At 50.9% G+C, this 16,951-nt stretch overlaps 1 protein-coding gene across 1 annotated transcript in view; it reads left to right on the top strand.

Moving 5' to 3' along the window:
• TRIM71 (tripartite motif containing 71) overlaps positions 1 to 16,625 on the top strand; it is a 61,343-nt gene extending 44,718 nt beyond the window's left edge. The window contains exons 2-4 of the mRNA XM_027523274.1: positions 3,878 to 4,045; positions 9,934 to 10,068; positions 14,660 to 16,625. Of these exons, the coding sequence (XP_027379075.1) occupies positions 3,878 to 4,045; positions 9,934 to 10,068; positions 14,660 to 16,111 (1,755 nt within the window). The 3' untranslated portion in view covers positions 16,112 to 16,625. The remainder of the gene's footprint in view (positions 1 to 3,877; positions 4,046 to 9,933; positions 10,069 to 14,659) is intronic.
• Positions 16,626 to 16,951: the final 326 nt, after the last annotated feature.

The following is a 16,951-nucleotide window of genomic DNA, read 5'->3' as shown; positions in this document are numbered from 1 at the left end:
CGCATGTCCTCAGTTCATTTTAAGGGCTGCCAAAAAATCTCCAGAAATAAGTTGTTGTTATTTCAGTCGGGGCATTGGGACAATGAGAGGCCCCCTTCATCCTTTGCATGTATACTTCTCATTGATGTGGGTAGTTGTGTTTTAACCTGGAGTTCCACAGAGTGTGTGTGTGTGTGTGTTCCTTGTTGGATCACACGTTGTATAAAACGGTAGATTCCGTGGGCACACCGTCTTGTTCATTAACAGAGCACTTAGTTTAAGCCCTGGCTAAGGTAAACCTGCCTGCTTGGTATTTTTATTTATTTTTTCTCTAACTTCCCCCCACCTCCCCCTTCCTCTCCTGCTGGGCTCACATTCCTAGGTCTTTGTCTCTGCCTGGTATTTTAGAAATTTTGGGAGAGGAAGGCAGTGGGTGGGGCGTTCTGGAAGCTGGGGGCAGGGAAGAGGGTGGTCACTTGCAGGGTCAGAGGTCAGGCCTGCTCCATTCAGCTGGGGCAGCCAGATTGTCGCCATGTGGGGGGGAGGGGGCGTGTCCGAGCATCTGCCCGGGAAGCCCCGAAGGGGCAGCTCAGGCCCTGGAATTCCTGCCGCCAGAGGCCTGCTCCCTCCCTCCTCCCCGAGCCACAGTTCATGGCCTCTGCCACATTTCTTTCTGCCTGTGGCCCCTCTGAACAGCCCTCCAGTTTATTCTTTCAAAATAACCTTAAATAAGCTGGTTCAGAGAGAGTTGCACCCGTGCACACCCATGTACACCCTGCCTGTTCACTGAGTCTCACGAGGTCCAAAAGTGTTGGGTTTTGACCTTAGAACCTGTTAGGCAAGTGAGGTGTGGAGCTTCTGAATGGAGTGACGTCCCTCCCAAGTTTTACTCTAATAGAAAGTTTACAGTATGTGATCATCGTGTTTTTTGGTTTTAGAATAGTGTGTTCTTGGAAAAAATCAATAGTTGGCCAGGGCTCTGTGACAACCTAGAAGAGTGGGATGGGGTGGGAGTGGAAGGGAGGGGACATATGTATACCTATAGCAGACTCGTGTCGATGTATGGCAGAAACCAACACAATATTGTAAAGCAGTTACCTTTCAATTAATAAATTAAAAAATCAACAGTTGAATGAAAAGCATTGCTGGGGCTCTGCTTTTACCTTCCTTTTTAAAAAAAAATTTTTTTCCATGCCAGACAGCATATGGGACCCTAGTTCCCCCTCCAGGTTATCAAATGCAGGTTATGACCCACCGCCTGCATCCCTGCTTTGGAAGCAGAAGTCTTAGCCAGTGGACCACCAGGGAAGTCCTCCCCACTGTTCGTGTCACCCGCAGCCCTGTGACCGGTAGTTAGCCTGGAACTGCAGAAGCACTGGCACTTCGAAAAGCAGAGTATATTAGAGCTACACTGATCCCATGTGAAACACTGTCAGGTGGGGTCATGCCCCAGGACCCCCATTTGCCCGTTGTCGAAGTGCTTCTGGCCTCCTGCTTCAGGCCTCCCCTCTCTGCCTAGGATCTCTTTTCTGGCCTTACCGCTTGGAGGATCCCATTTATTTGTTTATTTCTGGCTGCACTTCATAGCACATGGGCTCTTAGTTCCCCAACCAGGGATTGAACTTAATTAAGCCCACTGTAGTTGAAGCTCAAGAGTCTTAACCATGAGACCACCAGAGAAGTCCCTGCAAGATCCTTTGAAACCCACCATTTGTGGGATCTCTTCCCCGGACAGTATCATTCATGTATACTCTAGAGTTTGCAAACTTAAAAGCCCAGAAAAATCACCTTAATGCCAGTTGAACAATTGGCACCTGGAGGCTGGCTTCTGGCTCAGCCCAGAATTCTCTGGTGTGTGGCATTGAGTCCCCAGAGATAGGGTTCCTGGGAGTTCTGGAGTGAAAGGGGTTTCCTGAGGTCCCTGGTCAGACACCACGTGCTCCATACAAGGAACTGAAGCCGAGACAGGTGACTGGATAGCAGGTGTCCTGGCAGGCAGGTGGTAGTGCCAGGCTCAGGCTGACAGCCTAACGTTCTTCCCCACTTGGCCAGAGCCCACAGATCTAAGAAAGCAGGCAGACACCAGTCATCCTCCCACCCCCCAGCCCAAAGAAAAAAGTGGATCCTGAGCAGAGGTGAAGAGAAGATTGCTTAGCTGTTTGGTAAGAGGAAGGGAGCCTTCTACTGGGAGGTTTTCACACTTCACATTAGCAGGAGTGATCCCTTTATTCCTGTGACAAATGGAAGGAGCAGAGGGGAGGGATGTTATTCAGGCCAGAGAAACGCTTTAGCAGAACTTGGTAAAAACAGAGCGTCCAGGAATTTGCCTACATTTATTTAGCGTTTTTTGGTTTAGATCTCAGGCTGGCTTGAGAATTTTAAATTTATCAAATGAGAAAGATTACATCTCTAAATGGCAGGCCTTTTTCAAAAAGCAATTGGCCTTCACGGAGGCAAGTACCTCCTGGACTCGACTTCTGGAGAAGTACCGCACTCAACAAGTTACAAACCCGATCACGTTTCCTGCCTGACAAAGGGGGTCTAGAAACTTGCCGGATCACAACCATTTCTTCCAAGCAGGAATTTGATATCCTTAGTCTTTCCTTTTTCCCGTTCTTGGATCCCAGACAGAGAAGAAGCACCCTAACCTCTACTGGGTCACGTGCTGCTCTGTGTGGAGCGGCCTGTTTGCCTGGCAAACAGCCGCTTGGGGGTGTCGTTTCCTAATGGACATGCTCCACCCACAATAAATAATGCGAGCTGACCTGGGGCCTTGGAGTATGGGACGTGCAGTGTAATAGGAACTTCCTGGGTCTCAGAGCACCCCCATCTCTTCTTCCATCTCACAACACTCTGCTTCCAGAATCTCCCGGTCCTGGGTCTTACCCCCTTGGTGACACCTTGGCAGGTGCTTTGTGCCCTGGACGGGGTAGCCAGAACCCTGTGTGTTGGGAGCAGCCCTTGCTACCTGTGTGGCCTCTTCTCCCGGGCATTGAGTGCTGAGGATGTGAAGGCACCCCCCGCCACCACACACACAAACTGCTTCCCTGCCTGTTGGCTGGCTTCCCCTCACCCCCTGGTGTAACAGAGGCAGACTGAAGCCCTGCTCTTGTAAGCAAGCCAGCAAACATTTACAGACCGCGGTGCCGAGGGCCAGCTCTGGGGAGGGATGCGATGGGACTGGCCCCGCGCCAAGGAGCTTTTGCTGTTGAGAGTTGGGCGTTTATCAGCAGGTGGAGGCGGTGCCAAGCCTTCTGCCCCTCCCAGCACTGGGGGCGCCCCAGGGCAGCACAGAACTTGGCATAAAGCAGCTCTGTCAAGCACCAGCTGCCTCCCAGGGTCAGCTCCTGGGAACAACTTGGCGGGATAGAGAAAGACAAGAAGCTGGCTGGCTTTTACCATGAGCCTCTGGCCCTCATTCCAGAAACGGAAGCCCTCACCTTGCTTAAGTGCTTCTCGATGGGGAAGGTGGCAGCGGGCGCTAGTGGGTGGGTGTTTGATCCTGGCCCCCCGCCTGGCTTCCCAGCCCAGAGCCTGGGATGGCAAGAGAAACTTCGTGTATTGGTTCATTCCGGCCACCCATCTCAGACCGCAGAGACATACTCTTGGAACTTCCTCTGGTTAGATTAGGATTAGGGAAGTCTCTGATGGCAGGAGGATTGTTTTGTTTCTTTGTTTCTTGGCCTTCCAAGTGGCTCAGTCATGGCTGTGAAAGAAACTGGAGCAGAACGGGGGAGCTGGTTGGTTTTTCTCTGTGTTGGGGGTGGAGAGGAGCAGGTTCCTCAGGGTGGACGGCGGCGCCCCCCCCCCCCCCCGGTGGGGGGTGTGTGTTTGCCGTGGGGGTCTGCTGCAGAGCGTCCTGCACGCTGCTAACGCCTGCGTCTCTCTGGTCCCCAAGGTGCTGCACCTGTACTGCGACACGTGCTCCGTGCCCATCTGCCGCGAGTGTACAGTGGGCCGGCACGGCGGCCACAGCTTCGTCTACCTCCAGGAGGCGCTGCAGGACTCGCGGGCCCTCACCATCCAGCTGCTGGCCGACGCCCAGCAAGGCCGCCAGGCCATCCAGGTCAGTCCCTCCCCACCCTTCACCCATCTCCCTGGTTCTTCCTGGCACAGAAAACCTTTCCCACCCCCCCTTTCAGATGTGTGCAGATGTTTGGGTGTGCCATGGGACAGTGACCCCGATGAACCCACGTGACAGGCAGCGGCAGTCACGTGAGGGCGGAGCGGGCAGGGCATGGAGACCTCACAGTCTCGTGAAGATGACAGTGGTGTGGCTTGAGTTACTAGCTGCTTGGGGCAGGTTTCCCATCCAAGTTCCTCTCTCCCGCCTTTCCCACACCCCCCGCCCCAATCCAATGGACATCAGCCTGCTTCAGTCAGAACTGTAGGAAGATTGTCCTCATCTTGCTACCCAGATTGGTTTACAGGTGAGAAATAAGTGAGCATGGGAAATTTTATATAAGGTTCAGAGTCTCAAACTTCCCTGGGAGCTAAATAAGGTCATGTAGGAAGGGATACATGTAACTTTGGGACACAGGGAAGTTCGCTTACATAGGTAATAATAGTGTTGCCTGATCCAGGTTGACAGGGTTTTAGGAAAATAAAACAATCAGGTTGTTTTCCTTGTCTGGTAGGATAAGCTTGAAAGTCAAGCATTACTAATCCTTGAACAGAAATTGAATAGGAAACTGTTTAGAATGTGAATTATTTTTTAAAATAAGATTTTTGGAAGGAGATGGTAAAGAATTGATCATGCTCTAGGGAAGAAGGATGGTTTAGGATTTTAGTAAGTTTCTCAGCAACTGTCAACATTTCTATGCATGATACTGAAGTAATCTTTCTGCTGAGTCAGGTTATCTGATAGCCACATGCTGGGAAAGATTGAGGGCAGGAAGAGAAGGGAATGACAGAGGGTGAGATGGTTGGATGGCCTCACCCACTCGATGGACATGAGTTTGAGCAAACTCCGGCAGATGGTGAAGGACAGGGAAGCCTGGGAGGCTGCAGTCTGTGGGGTTGCAACGAGTCAGACTCAACTTAGCAACTGAACAACAGCAAATGTAATCTGAGAATTTCATAAAGGTTTTCCCTGGGGCCAGCCATAGTTTGGATCAGGAGTATAGTTGCTTTCCACTTAAGACAGCCTTGATTCTTTACTTACTTTTTCATCACATGTAAGATGCCATTAATTGTAAGATACACATTTATGTAGTATACAACCAAGAAAGGAAAAAAGCCCACTGACAATGTTAAGATGAATCATAGTTTCAAAGGTACACAATATGATAAAGTATCACTCATATCTGCTGTGGTGGCCTGTATCGGTGACACTTGCTTCTCTCTTATCTTCTGACTATCAGGCCACTTTAAATACCTGTCATCAGGTCACCACTGTTCTCTATGCAGACATCACTAATCGCTTTCGGCACTTTTCTCCGTGAAACCCAGATTTGGCCTCAGACTCTCCTCGCTACTAAGTGGCCGCCACTCAACAGTCGATTGGCATCACTGACTTCCCTGCCCAGATTGGGATCCTCAACTTCAAGTGTTTGATTGAATCTGTTAACATTTGAAGACAACCTTTTTTTCCTCAAGTGCCATGCTTGTTTGGTGATCTTTCTTCTTTCCTCCCTCCCCCGCCCCCCCTTTCTTTGCTTCCTTCTTATTTATTTATTTTAAAAATATTTATTTTTGGTTGTGCCAGGTCTTAGTTGCGGCACACAGGATCTTTAGTTTTGGCATGTGGAATCTAGTTCCCCGACCAGGGGTCGAACCAGGCCCCCTGCATCAGGATCACAAAGTCCCAGCTGTTAGACCACCAGGGAAGTCCCTCTTGTTCTTTTTTAAAAAACTAATTATTTTAGTTGGAGGATTACTTTACAATATTGTGGTGGTTTTTGCCGTACATCAACATGAATCAGCCACGGTGCACATTTCTTTTTTTATATCAAGTGTGTGTTTCTGTTTTCCAAGCTTCCCCATCCCTTTCACCCACTGCCATTTCCCCCAACCCATCTGCCTCCTGCGTCCTTCAAATGCTCTGCATAGATAATGGGAACTAGTTAACCAGGTCCTGGTCTGTACACCTTGGAGTGCAGTGCTTGCCTGAAAGTTGTGTAGGATTTGGAGAAGAAAGATCCATTTGGTCTCTTCATACTGAGCGTTTATGACTTTGGGAATGGGGACGACTCAAATTAGAACCAGAGCTTTGCTCCCCTTCTACCTGTTTTGGGCTTCCCTGGTAAAGAATCTACCTGCAGTACAGGAGACCTAGGTTCAGTCCCTGGGTTGGGAGGATCCCCTGGAGAAGGGAAAGGCTACCCACTCCAGTGTTCTGGCCTGGAGAATTCCATGGACTGTATAGTCCATGTGGTCACAAAGAGTCAGACACGACTGAGCAACGTTCACTTCAATTTTACCTGTTTGGAAAATGGAAGAAATACTTCTTACCATAGGGTAGGAGGGCCAAACCCAAGGGGAGAAGATGCTGAGAGCAGCCTGGCTAGGAGAGGGTAAGGTGGGGGGTGACCAGACCCTCACTGTCCATGTTGTCATGCAAGGGGGGGTGGTGGTCACTGCCCTCCGGCCAGTTCTTGCCCTGTAGAAATGTGCGCCTGTTATTTCTATTTTTTCTGATTTTAATGGAAAATCAGTTTGGTAAGTAATATGGCATTAATGTAAACCTAAGGCAGCGTGATGCCTTTGCTTACCACCGGGGAGGCATTTTAAAATGTTACAGACATAGGCATGGTTGGCTCAGTGATATAGAGAGGACATCGGCTCTGTGCTAACTAATACCCAGCACCTCTGGAAACAGGGCATACCCATTACTGATGTGCCAACCCGCCCTTGCGTGGTCGTGCTATCTGAGGCAGGGGCTGCAGTGTTTCAAACAGCATATCTGGAAGTGGGGGAAAGGCCCTTGTTTCTTCCTTTTGATTTCCTGTTCTCATCAGCAGCTCTTTTCCCCTCCTGGTAGCAGAAGTTGGTTCCAGTTCCCAGCTGTTGCCACTCCCAGAGTGAGCTGGGCCCTGGGGTATCCCTCCCCATACTTCTGGGTCCCAGTAACCCCTACTTTTCTTTGTTCTCAGACACCAAGGGGTGGTAGCTGCTGACCGAAGTTACTCTCTCAATCCTCAGGGTGCCCTTTGCCCTAGCAGGTCTCCACTTCCTATACAACCGAATTCCCTGCATTAAATCGTCTCTGTTTAAATGTCTAGTGAGGTTTCTCTTTTTCTGAATCAGTCCCGACTGACAAACCTGAGATGTTTTGAAAGCTAGTGACTCTGTTATATCTCTGCTATATACACACTCACTTGATTGATCAGTCTTAACTTTTTCTCTTGGGGTAATTTGGATACATCCATCTATTTCAACTTGCTGGCTGCTGTATTAGTTTCCTTGCGCTGCTATAAACTGGGTGATTTACAGCAATAGGAGTTTATTTTTTCACGGTTCTGGAGGATCTAAGTCAGAAACCAAGATATCACTAAGGCTGTGCTCCTTGTAAAGACTTTAGGGAAGAACTTTGTCTTGCTTCTTCCTGCCTTGACTTTACCTGCATCACTTCCAGTTTCTGCCTGTGTCCACCCATGGCCCTCCAAGCCTCCCTGGTGGCTCAGACGGTAAAGAATCTGCCCGCAAAGGTGGAGACCGGAGTTCGATCCCTGGGTTGGAAAGATCCCCTGGAGAAGGCAATGGCAACCCACTTCATTATTCTTGCCTGCAGAATTCCACTGACAGGAGCCTGGCGGGCTACAGTCTACGGGGTTACAAAGAGTCAGGCACGACTGAGCGACTGACTCTTTGACTTTTCACCTTCCCCCAGCCCTGTATGGTAAGAGTCATTGGATTTAGGACTCAGGCTAGTCCGCTGTGACCTCATCTTAAACAGTAACATCTGCAAAGACCTTATTTCCAAGTTAGTCATTTTCTGCAGTTTCAGGCACGTCTGAATTTCGGCAGGATGGTGTTTAACCCACTGCAGTCATGGGTGGGTGTTCTTTACTTCCAATTTTAGTGAAGGGAGTGGCATCTGAGCTGAGTTTTGGAATTTTGGGGTGACTTTGGAGGTGAAAGCCATCCCAGGCCATGGATAGCCTATGAGGCATTCAGATCGGCCAGGTACCAGCTCCCATCCACTCAGTGGGTCCTTAGGCCTCCTGGGGATGTTCACTGTGTCTGGTTTGGGGGCAGCTGCATGGCGTTCCCATGCCATTAATGTGTCTTCCACCTGAGCGTGAAGGGTGGTCAGTTAGGGGTCTCAGTTATAAGTGACGGAATGAATTCTAGCTGTTCTTGTTGTTTAGTTTCTTAAGTTGTTGTCTGATTGTTTTTCGACCCCATGGACTGTACTCCACCAGGGAATTCCCTGGCAAGAATACTAGAGTGGGTTTCCATCCCCTTCTTCCGGGCATCTTCTTGACCCAGGGATTGAACCCACGTCCCCTGCAGATTCTTTACTGCTAAGCCACCAGGGAAGCCCTTGTCACAACTGATTAGCTGGGAGCCTGGTCCTGAAAATAAGGTTGGTCATGTATTGTTTGATTCCATTTGTCTGAAATACCCAGAATAAACAGACCTATAGAGACAGTAGGTGTTGGATGCCGTGGGGGAGAGGGAGGGATGGCGAACGACTGCTTCATGGGTGTGGATGCTTCCTTTTGGGTGAAGATGGTGCTCTGGAGCCAGATGGTGGTGGTGACCGCACCACGTTGCATGTGCTGAGTGTCGCTCGTGGGATCGTGTCTCAAGGGAGGGGGTATGACTAGGCCTACTTAATTGTATAATGTGGCTAAGTAGGGTGAAGGGAGAGGATGGTTGCGCCTTTGTTGCAGGGGCTTATCAGCTAGGCTTAATAATAGCCACCATATTTGACTCCAGGCCAGGATTTGGACCCAGCTCTTGCCAAGTATTGTTCTTCATTTTTCTCACGTTCACCCCAAAGTTGGAGAAGGCCAGGAACACGTCTGAGACCTTAGAAACTAGTAGGAGGTGGAGTTGTGATCTGAACGAACCTGGGTTTCTGAGCCCCAGGACAGCCATCCAGCCTGGCTTACCCAGGATGGGCACCAACCATGGATGCATTCCATGTCCCAGAAAGCCTCCTGTGCCAGGCACACAGTTGACTGCTCACCTGCAGCTGATTGCTGAGCCCAGGCAGGATCCAAACCCTTAAGGCCTCCCTGGTTTCCTCCTGATCTGGGCCACAGCAGTTGGTTTGGAATCCCTGATTTAATACCTCAGTATCTCCAATCCTTGTGGCTTCTCAACACGCATCATGTAATATTCATGAAAACACCAGGCCTTCTGTCTGGATTAATTTTTTATGAGCAATACTATGTCTGATTAAACGGGCTGATTTACTGGGGGCTGGTGGTACAGGGTGGGGGCGTGGCAGGGGCAGGGATGGGCTCTGGCAAGCTATGTCTGGCCACAGGTGTGGCTTCTCTGTGACACCATTCCCAGTTTGCACTTGGCGTTGCTTCTGAGCTGGGCTGCAGCCTGTGGCATGTCTCCCTCCAGGGACATGCTTGGCCTTCGGGGTTTCCCCCAGGTAGGGACCCAGGCCAGAAAGCCTGTGGGAAGTCACTCGTGTGCCTGGAGTCGTATATTTCACATCTGACCCTCAGTCTCCAGTTTTGGGCTGGAACCCAGCTACAGTGGTTTCACTGTGTCGGAGTATCTCTTTAACAATCCTGACATTCACTGTGGAGGTGCCATTTCTCATACAAAGAAGCCCAGCCCTTGCCCAGCAGCTCCTCCAGTTACATGTCAGACAGAATCCCTTCTTTCTCCCAACACCCGCTCCCTTTCCAAGGATGGGGACCATGAGGCCTGGGTGGGGGCCCATGGCATTCATTTTTCAGGGCTGAAGAGAAGCAGCCTTAAGTGTTGCCTGTGCGGAGTGAAGATCTTTATCGTGCTCTGAGATTGCTTTTGGTTTTCCAGCTGAGCATCGAGCAGGCCCAGACGGTGGCAGAGCAGGTGGAGATGAAGGCGAAGGTGGTGCAGTCGGAGGTCAAAGCTGTGACTGCGAGACACAAGAAGGCCCTGGAGGAGCGGGAGTGTGAGCTGCTGTGGAAGGTAACTGGGGGCGCCCCACCCCACCCTGGGCCAGCTCGGCGGCCACATGTCCTCTGTGAGCCACAGCAGAACAGTGAGTGTTCTGATATCGTCCCCTGGACCCTGGCTCCTGGCTCCGACTTTTGAATGGTCTGCAGAAAGATGCTGCTGCTGCTAAGTCACTTCAGTCGTGTCCGACTCTGTTCGACCCCATAGATGGCAGCCCACCAGGCTCCCCCTGTCCCTGGGATTCTCCAGGCAAGAACACTGGAGTGGGTTGCCATTTCTTTCTCGCAGAAAGATGCAGGCGTGTCTAGACATTGCTGGTGCCCTCTGAGCAGAAAGACTCCTTTTCAGAAGTAGTCAGGTCCCTGAGATTGGATGGAGTCTTGGGTTTTCATGACACTTTCTTGAGGAGGGGGGCATGTGGGATCTTAATTCCCCAACCAGGGATGGAAGCCGCGCCCCCTACAGGGGTAGACCTCGGAGTGCGAGTCCTAACCACTGGACCACCAAGGGGAGTCCCAGGAGGCTCGGGTTTTCTATTGCAGACAGAACAGAAAATTCTAGGCAGAAAGAGAGTACAGTGGAGGCTGCCGTCAGGAAAGCAGGCTGCTTGGACACATCCTTAGTTTTGGTGCCCTGGCTGGTGGGACTTCCTGACCCCTTGTGGAAAGCCAGTTTTCCGTGTGGGGGCAGTGAATGTGTGTGCCCTTTTCTTCCTGTTGGAGCAGGAAGGAGCGCAGCGCCCGCTGGTGTGCTGTTTACATAACATCAGCTGGAGAGATGACTCGCTCCACCCACGTCCCCAGCAGCATTTTCTTGTCAGATCTTCCACCCTTGCCCAGGAAGAAAAGGGCAGGAGGTCTGAGAAGGTCCAGTGCCCCACACCAGTTCAACTGGAATCAGGCACCATCTCAGAACACACAACGACAACTACGCAGGGACTTCACTGGTGGTCCACAGGTTCAGACTGTGCTTCCAAGGCAAGGGGCTCAGGTTCCATTCCTGATTGGGGAACTAAGATCCCACATGTCATTTGGCACAGCCAGAAAAAACTTGAAAAAAGATGCCAGCAAAGACTATGCAGAGCTTATGTAAATGGGTGTACTTGGGTGTGTGGTGCTTGTTTGGCTCATTGCATTTTGATTTTCTTTTGAAAATTATTTGTTTTTGGTTGCACTTGATCTTCGTTGCTGCTCAGGGGCTTCCTCGAGTTGTGTGTGGGGGCGGCGCTACTCTTCTCTGCGGTTTGGGGATTTCTTTTGTTACGGAGCACAGTCTCTTGGCACACGGTCTGAATTCAGTAGTTGGAGCTCGTGGGCTCTAGACCTGGGCTGAGTAGTGGTGGTGCATGGGCTTAGTGCCCCAAGGCATGTGAGATCATCCTGGATCAGGGATTGAACCCGTGTCCCCTGCATTGGCCGGCAGATGCCTATCCGCTGGGCCGCTAGGGCAGTCTGACGGCTTCTTGATTTCTGAAAATGATCCTTGTCAATTTCCTATGCCCTAAAACAGTGAATTGTGCCGGCCTTTGGGAAGGCTGCATTGGCTTCTGCATTGCCCCTTCCTGTCTGCTTTCTGCCTTCTAGGGTCTTTCAAGGAATATGGCTCCCTGCTCCCTCTTGGCAGGAGAGTCCTCAGGTAGAAACGGGCCAAGAGTTCATTCACACGGTTTATTCGGGCACCTCTGTGGGCTTGCCACAGTTTTCAGACACTCTGATGTCCCCCCAGTCTGCTGGTCCCATGCCACCCACGAATGTTAATTATAACCGAAAGAGGCCCCCTTCTTGCAACCTGAGAGCTCTGTGGTGAACTCTGCCACAAACTTGCTCTTCTGGATTTGTGGATGAAAAGGCCTTTGTGTGCGGGGGTTTCTGCAGACCTCACCTTAGTTCCCCTCCCTCTGGTGGGCCCAACTCGCATCCTCCTCCCTCGCAGGGCAGTGCTCTTTCAGGAGCACTAGAGAGCACGCACTTTACCGTAGGAGAAGCAGATTGGGAAGCAGAGTCTGTCTCTTCTTCATGTAAGCAGCTTCTTGTTTACTTGCCTGAAAACTCACTCTTGGATGACCCAAAATCAGCTTGCCCATTCTGGACACACAGCAGTCCCATTCATCTTTGCTCTCTGCTGGAGTGCCTTGCCCCAGATCCTGGGGAAGTCTGCCTTCTCCACTAATTACGAAGTTTTCTGCTCCCTCCTGCCTGTCCCTGCCTGGGCACCTTTGTATAACGTTTTCTTTTTGTGCTTCTTGGTTATTGAAAATACTTGAGTGCTGGGTGACCCAGTTTTACATGTCTGGATGCATCTCCTTTCTTGTGGCTTACACATTTCCAGCCACACAGTTGAGAGATCAGAACTGAGGCCCAGAGATATGGTCCAGAGCGACGACAGAGGATATGGCTTCTCTTTGGTCCCCACCTGGGCCTCTCTGCACGCACGTCCTTCCAGAGTGGACAGGTGAATGTGCAGGAATCGGGTTCAGAATCATGTTATCCACCCCGCAAGGGAAAATCGGATTAAATCCAGCCCTTCTACCAGTGAACCCTTATTCTAAAATAGACACTCTGTGGCTTTCAGATCAGTTAGGCACTCAGAAGTCACGGTCGTCTCTGCAGAACAATGCAGACTAGCCGGGCGGCTGGTTTGTTCTCTTCACAGAGCAAAACACTTAAACTTAGAGGAATCTCAAGTTATTTCATGCGAAAGAATGGAGAGATGGCTGTTTCATCAAACAGAAATCCCACGATCCCTAATAGTGTGGTTTGGGACCCTCAGAAACAGGACAGAAGCCATGTTTTTACATCCTGCAGCATTTTAGGGTTAGAGGCCCCTTTGGAGATAATCCAGGCCAGTGGTTGCCAAAAAAGGCGGTGTCTCCAGATTTGGGGTGTGGGGCCTCTTAGACTCCCTGTTGAAAATCTCTAAAACCTGTGAACAGAGAAAAACAGTGAGGATGGGGGACAGAGGGGGGATTAGTTTGTAATCTGGAATTAGATGCTCACCAAATCCTTCTTTATATTCCCTCCACACACAAAGTGTTCTCCCGCTGATTGTGTGTGTACGTATGTTGAGAAAGAGACAGAGAGAAATAACCTTCAAGAGACTTCCGGCCCTTGTGTAGAAGATTCAGTCTGTTGGGATTCAGCTTTGCACTCCAGTCCGTTGGGCAGTCCGGCCGGCCTCTGGTCCCATGTCTGCCACTTTACTCTCCACCTTCAAGGCTATATGTCCCTGAAAACCCTCTGTCTAAGACAGACCTCCCTCGTGAGTCTCCATCACACTCTGTGTCTACCCTCTAACCCCTAGCACTGTCTTAATTATTCTTTTGGTCTTTCGTTGCTTGCTTAGCATCTGTCTTTTCAAATTACAAGCTCAGTGGGGTGAGGCGCGTGTTTTCTGTTGGCCGCGTGTATCTCTAGCACCTGGTGCAGCGGAGCTGCTCAGGAAACATCTACATCTGTCACATGGCTGTTTTTAACTTTTATTTAATTTTTAAGAGGCTTCCCTGATACCTTGGTTGGTAAAGAATCTGCCTGCAGTGTGGGAGACCTGGGTTGGGAAGATCCCCTGGAGAAGGGAAAGGCTGCCCACTCCAGTATTCTGGCCTGGAGAATTCCATGGACTGTATAGTCCACATGGTCGCAACAAGTCAGACATGACTGAGCAACTCTCACTTCAAATTTTTTAAAAAATATTCTGTTTATTCGACTGCACTGGCCTTCATTGGAGCACATGGGATCTTGAGCTGTGGCATGTGAACTCTTGGGTGCAGCATGTGTATCCAGTTCCCTGACTAGGAATTGAACCTGGGCCTCCTGCATTGGGAGCATGGAGTCTTAGCCACTGGGCCACCAGGGGGAAGTCCCTAATTTCTAGCTTAGAGAAAAGCTGCAGGGATAATAAAAGAACGCCATGTATGCATGATCCAGATTCACCAGTGATTTACATCTTGTTCCATTTTCATCATTGTATGTGTATGTGTGTGTGTGTATATGTGTGGGCGTGCATGAACTGCATGCACATGCCTGCAGTTTGAGAGTAAGTTGGAATGTTGGCAACTCGGCACCTTTACAACTACATGGTCATTTCCTCTGAGCAAGGACATTCTCTTAATCAAAACCAGGAAGTTTAGTCTTGATACGACACTAGTTTCAAATCTTGAGCCTAGTCCGCAGTCACATTTCACCAATAGTAGTTTTTTTGTTACTGGTGTTTTTCAGCCACACCACCAGGCATGTGGGATCTTAGTTCCCTGACCAGGGATGGAACCTGCACCCTCTGCGATGGAAGTGCAGAGTCGTAACCACTGGACCACCAGGGAAGTCCCACCTGGAATGGGTTCAGTAGTAGCATTTTCTCAGTCCAGGATTAGTCGTTGCATTTAGCCATCAGGTCTCTGTAGTCATCGCCTGTGACCAGGGAAAGTTCCCTCGCCTTCCTCTGTCTTTGTATTTTGATATGCTGGGGGCGTGGAGACCAGTCATTTCTGCAGACTCAAACCTCAGTTTGAGGTTTCCCTCGGTGTGTGAGTCTGTCGGCCGATGAATTGCTTTCTGTCTGTCTTCTAAGCCTCCATGTCCTCTCTTCTGGCTCTCACCTTTCCCTCCAGGTAGAGAAGATCCGCCAGGTGAAGGCCAAGTCACTGTACCTGCAGGTGGAGAAGCTGCGGCAGAACCTGAACAAGCTGGAGAGCACCATTAGCGCCGTCCAGCAGGTCCTGGAGGAGGGCCGGGCGCTGGACATCCTGCTGGCCCGGGACCGCATGCTGGCCCAGGTACAGGAGCTCAAGACCGTCCGCAGTCTCCTGCAGCCCCAGGAGGATGACCGGGTCATGTTCACACCCCCCGACCAGGCCCTGTATCTTGCCATCAAGTCCTTCGGCTTCGTCAGCAGCGGGGCCTTCGCGCCGCTCACCAAGGCCACAGGCGATGGCCTCAAGCGGGCCCTGCAGGGAAAGGTGGCCTCCTTCACCGTCATCGGCTACGACCACGACGGGGAGCCACGGCTGTCGGGGGGTGACCTCATGTCGGCTGTGGTCCTGGGCCCTGATGGCAACCTGTTTGGTGCGGAGGTGAGCGACCAGCAGAACGGGACATACGTGGTGAGCTACCGGCCGCAGCTGGAGGGGGAGCATTTGGTGTCGGTCACCCTGTGCAACCAGCACATCGAGAACAGCCCCTTCAAGGTGGTAGTCAAGTCTGGCCGCAGCTACGTGGGCATTGGGCTCCCCGGCCTGAGCTTTGGCAGCGAGGGTGACAGCGACGGCAAGCTCTGCCGCCCATGGGGCGTGAGCGTGGACAAGGAGGGCTACATCGTGGTGGCCGACCGCAGCAACAACCGCATCCAGGTGTTCAAGCCGTGCGGCGCCTTCCACCACAAGTTCGGCACGCTGGGCTCCCGGCCGGGGCAGTTCGACCGGCCTGCCGGGGTGGCCTGCGATGCCTCCCGCAGGATCGTGGTGGCCGACAAGGACAATCATCGCATCCAGATCTTCACCTTCGAGGGCCAGTTCCTCCTCAAGTTCGGGGAGAAGGGCACCAAGAACGGGCAGTTCAACTACCCCTGGGACGTGGCGGTGAATTCCGAGGGCAAGATCTTGGTCTCAGACACGCGGAACCACCGCATCCAGCTGTTCGGGCCCGACGGGGTCTTCCTGAATAAGTACGGCTTCGAGGGGGCTCTCTGGAAGCACTTTGACTCCCCGCGGGGCGTGGCTTTCAACCACGAGGGCCACTTGGTGGTCACCGACTTCAACAACCACCGGCTCCTGGTCATCCACCCGGACTGCCAGTCGGCCCGCTTCCTGGGCTCCGAGGGCACGGGCAATGGGCAGTTCCTGCGGCCGCAGGGCGTGGCTGTGGATCAGGAGGGGCGCATCATCGTGGCCGACTCCAGGAACCACCGAGTGCAGATGTTCGAGTCCAATGGCAGCTTCCTGTGCAAGTTCGGCGCCCAGGGCAGTGGCTTCGGGCAGATGGACCGGCCCTCCGGCATCGCGGTCACGCCGGACGGGATGATCGTCGTGGTGGACTTCGGCAACAATCGAATCCTCATCTTCTAATCACATTTCCTGGGCTTCCGTGTTTGGGGTGCACGTGTATCCATCTCTCCTCTCTGTCTCTTTCCCCCCCTTTTGAATTTCAAAGAGGAAACTGTCTCAGGGAAAAAAAAAATTTTTTTTTTTTTTGCTTTTGTTTGAAAGACAACAAGAAAAGTACAACATTGCTTACGTCCTACCTCATCTTTATTTTTTTACAGATGAATGTACTTATCTTTTCTGCAGGGATTGAGCCTGTGAAGTGATATCTCTATCTACCTCAGAAACCTTTTACCTTTCCTTCTCCGACAGGCCCTCTGCCTCCTCCCACACTCGCTCAGTGGGGGTTTCCCTCCCTCCTCCATGGGGTGTGACACGCACAAGCCTAGCATCTCTGTGGCTGGTGGGGGGGGCACTGGATGTGTGCGGTGGGGTGCATTCTGTAGATTGAGCCAAGGAAACATGAGAAAACTACTAAGTGAAAAGAAAAAAAAACAAAAAAAAACTATAAAACATGGAAAAATAGGATTTAAGATTCTTAATTGTAGAGTATTTGTGTTCTTAAGAATACTGTGTTTATGGGGTTAGGTTGTATTGTGTGATCTTGATCTTTCTGGGAAAAATCTTTTTTTTTTTTTCCTTTTTTTCTTTATTTTTTTTTTTTAATGCTGCAACAGAGAACTTTCCTGTGTTCTCCTTTTATACCTCAGTGTGTTTCTCATCCTGTTCAACATCAGCATGTTTTCTTACTCCTAGAAGATGTGGCTGTGGCTTGCTAGCCGAGAAACGCTGACCGTTCCTATTTTAGGGTATGCAGTCTTTATTTCTTCTGAGGGAGGGGGTGTGTGTATGTGTGTGTGTATA

The sequence above is a fragment of the Bos indicus x Bos taurus genome, chromosome 22 (assembly GCF_003369695.1).
Source record: "Bos indicus x Bos taurus breed Angus x Brahman F1 hybrid chromosome 22, Bos_hybrid_MaternalHap_v2.0, whole genome shotgun sequence".
NCBI lineage: Eukaryota > Metazoa > Chordata > Mammalia > Artiodactyla > Bovidae > Bos > Bos indicus x Bos taurus.
This window is presented reverse-complemented; position numbering and strand designations above follow the sequence as displayed.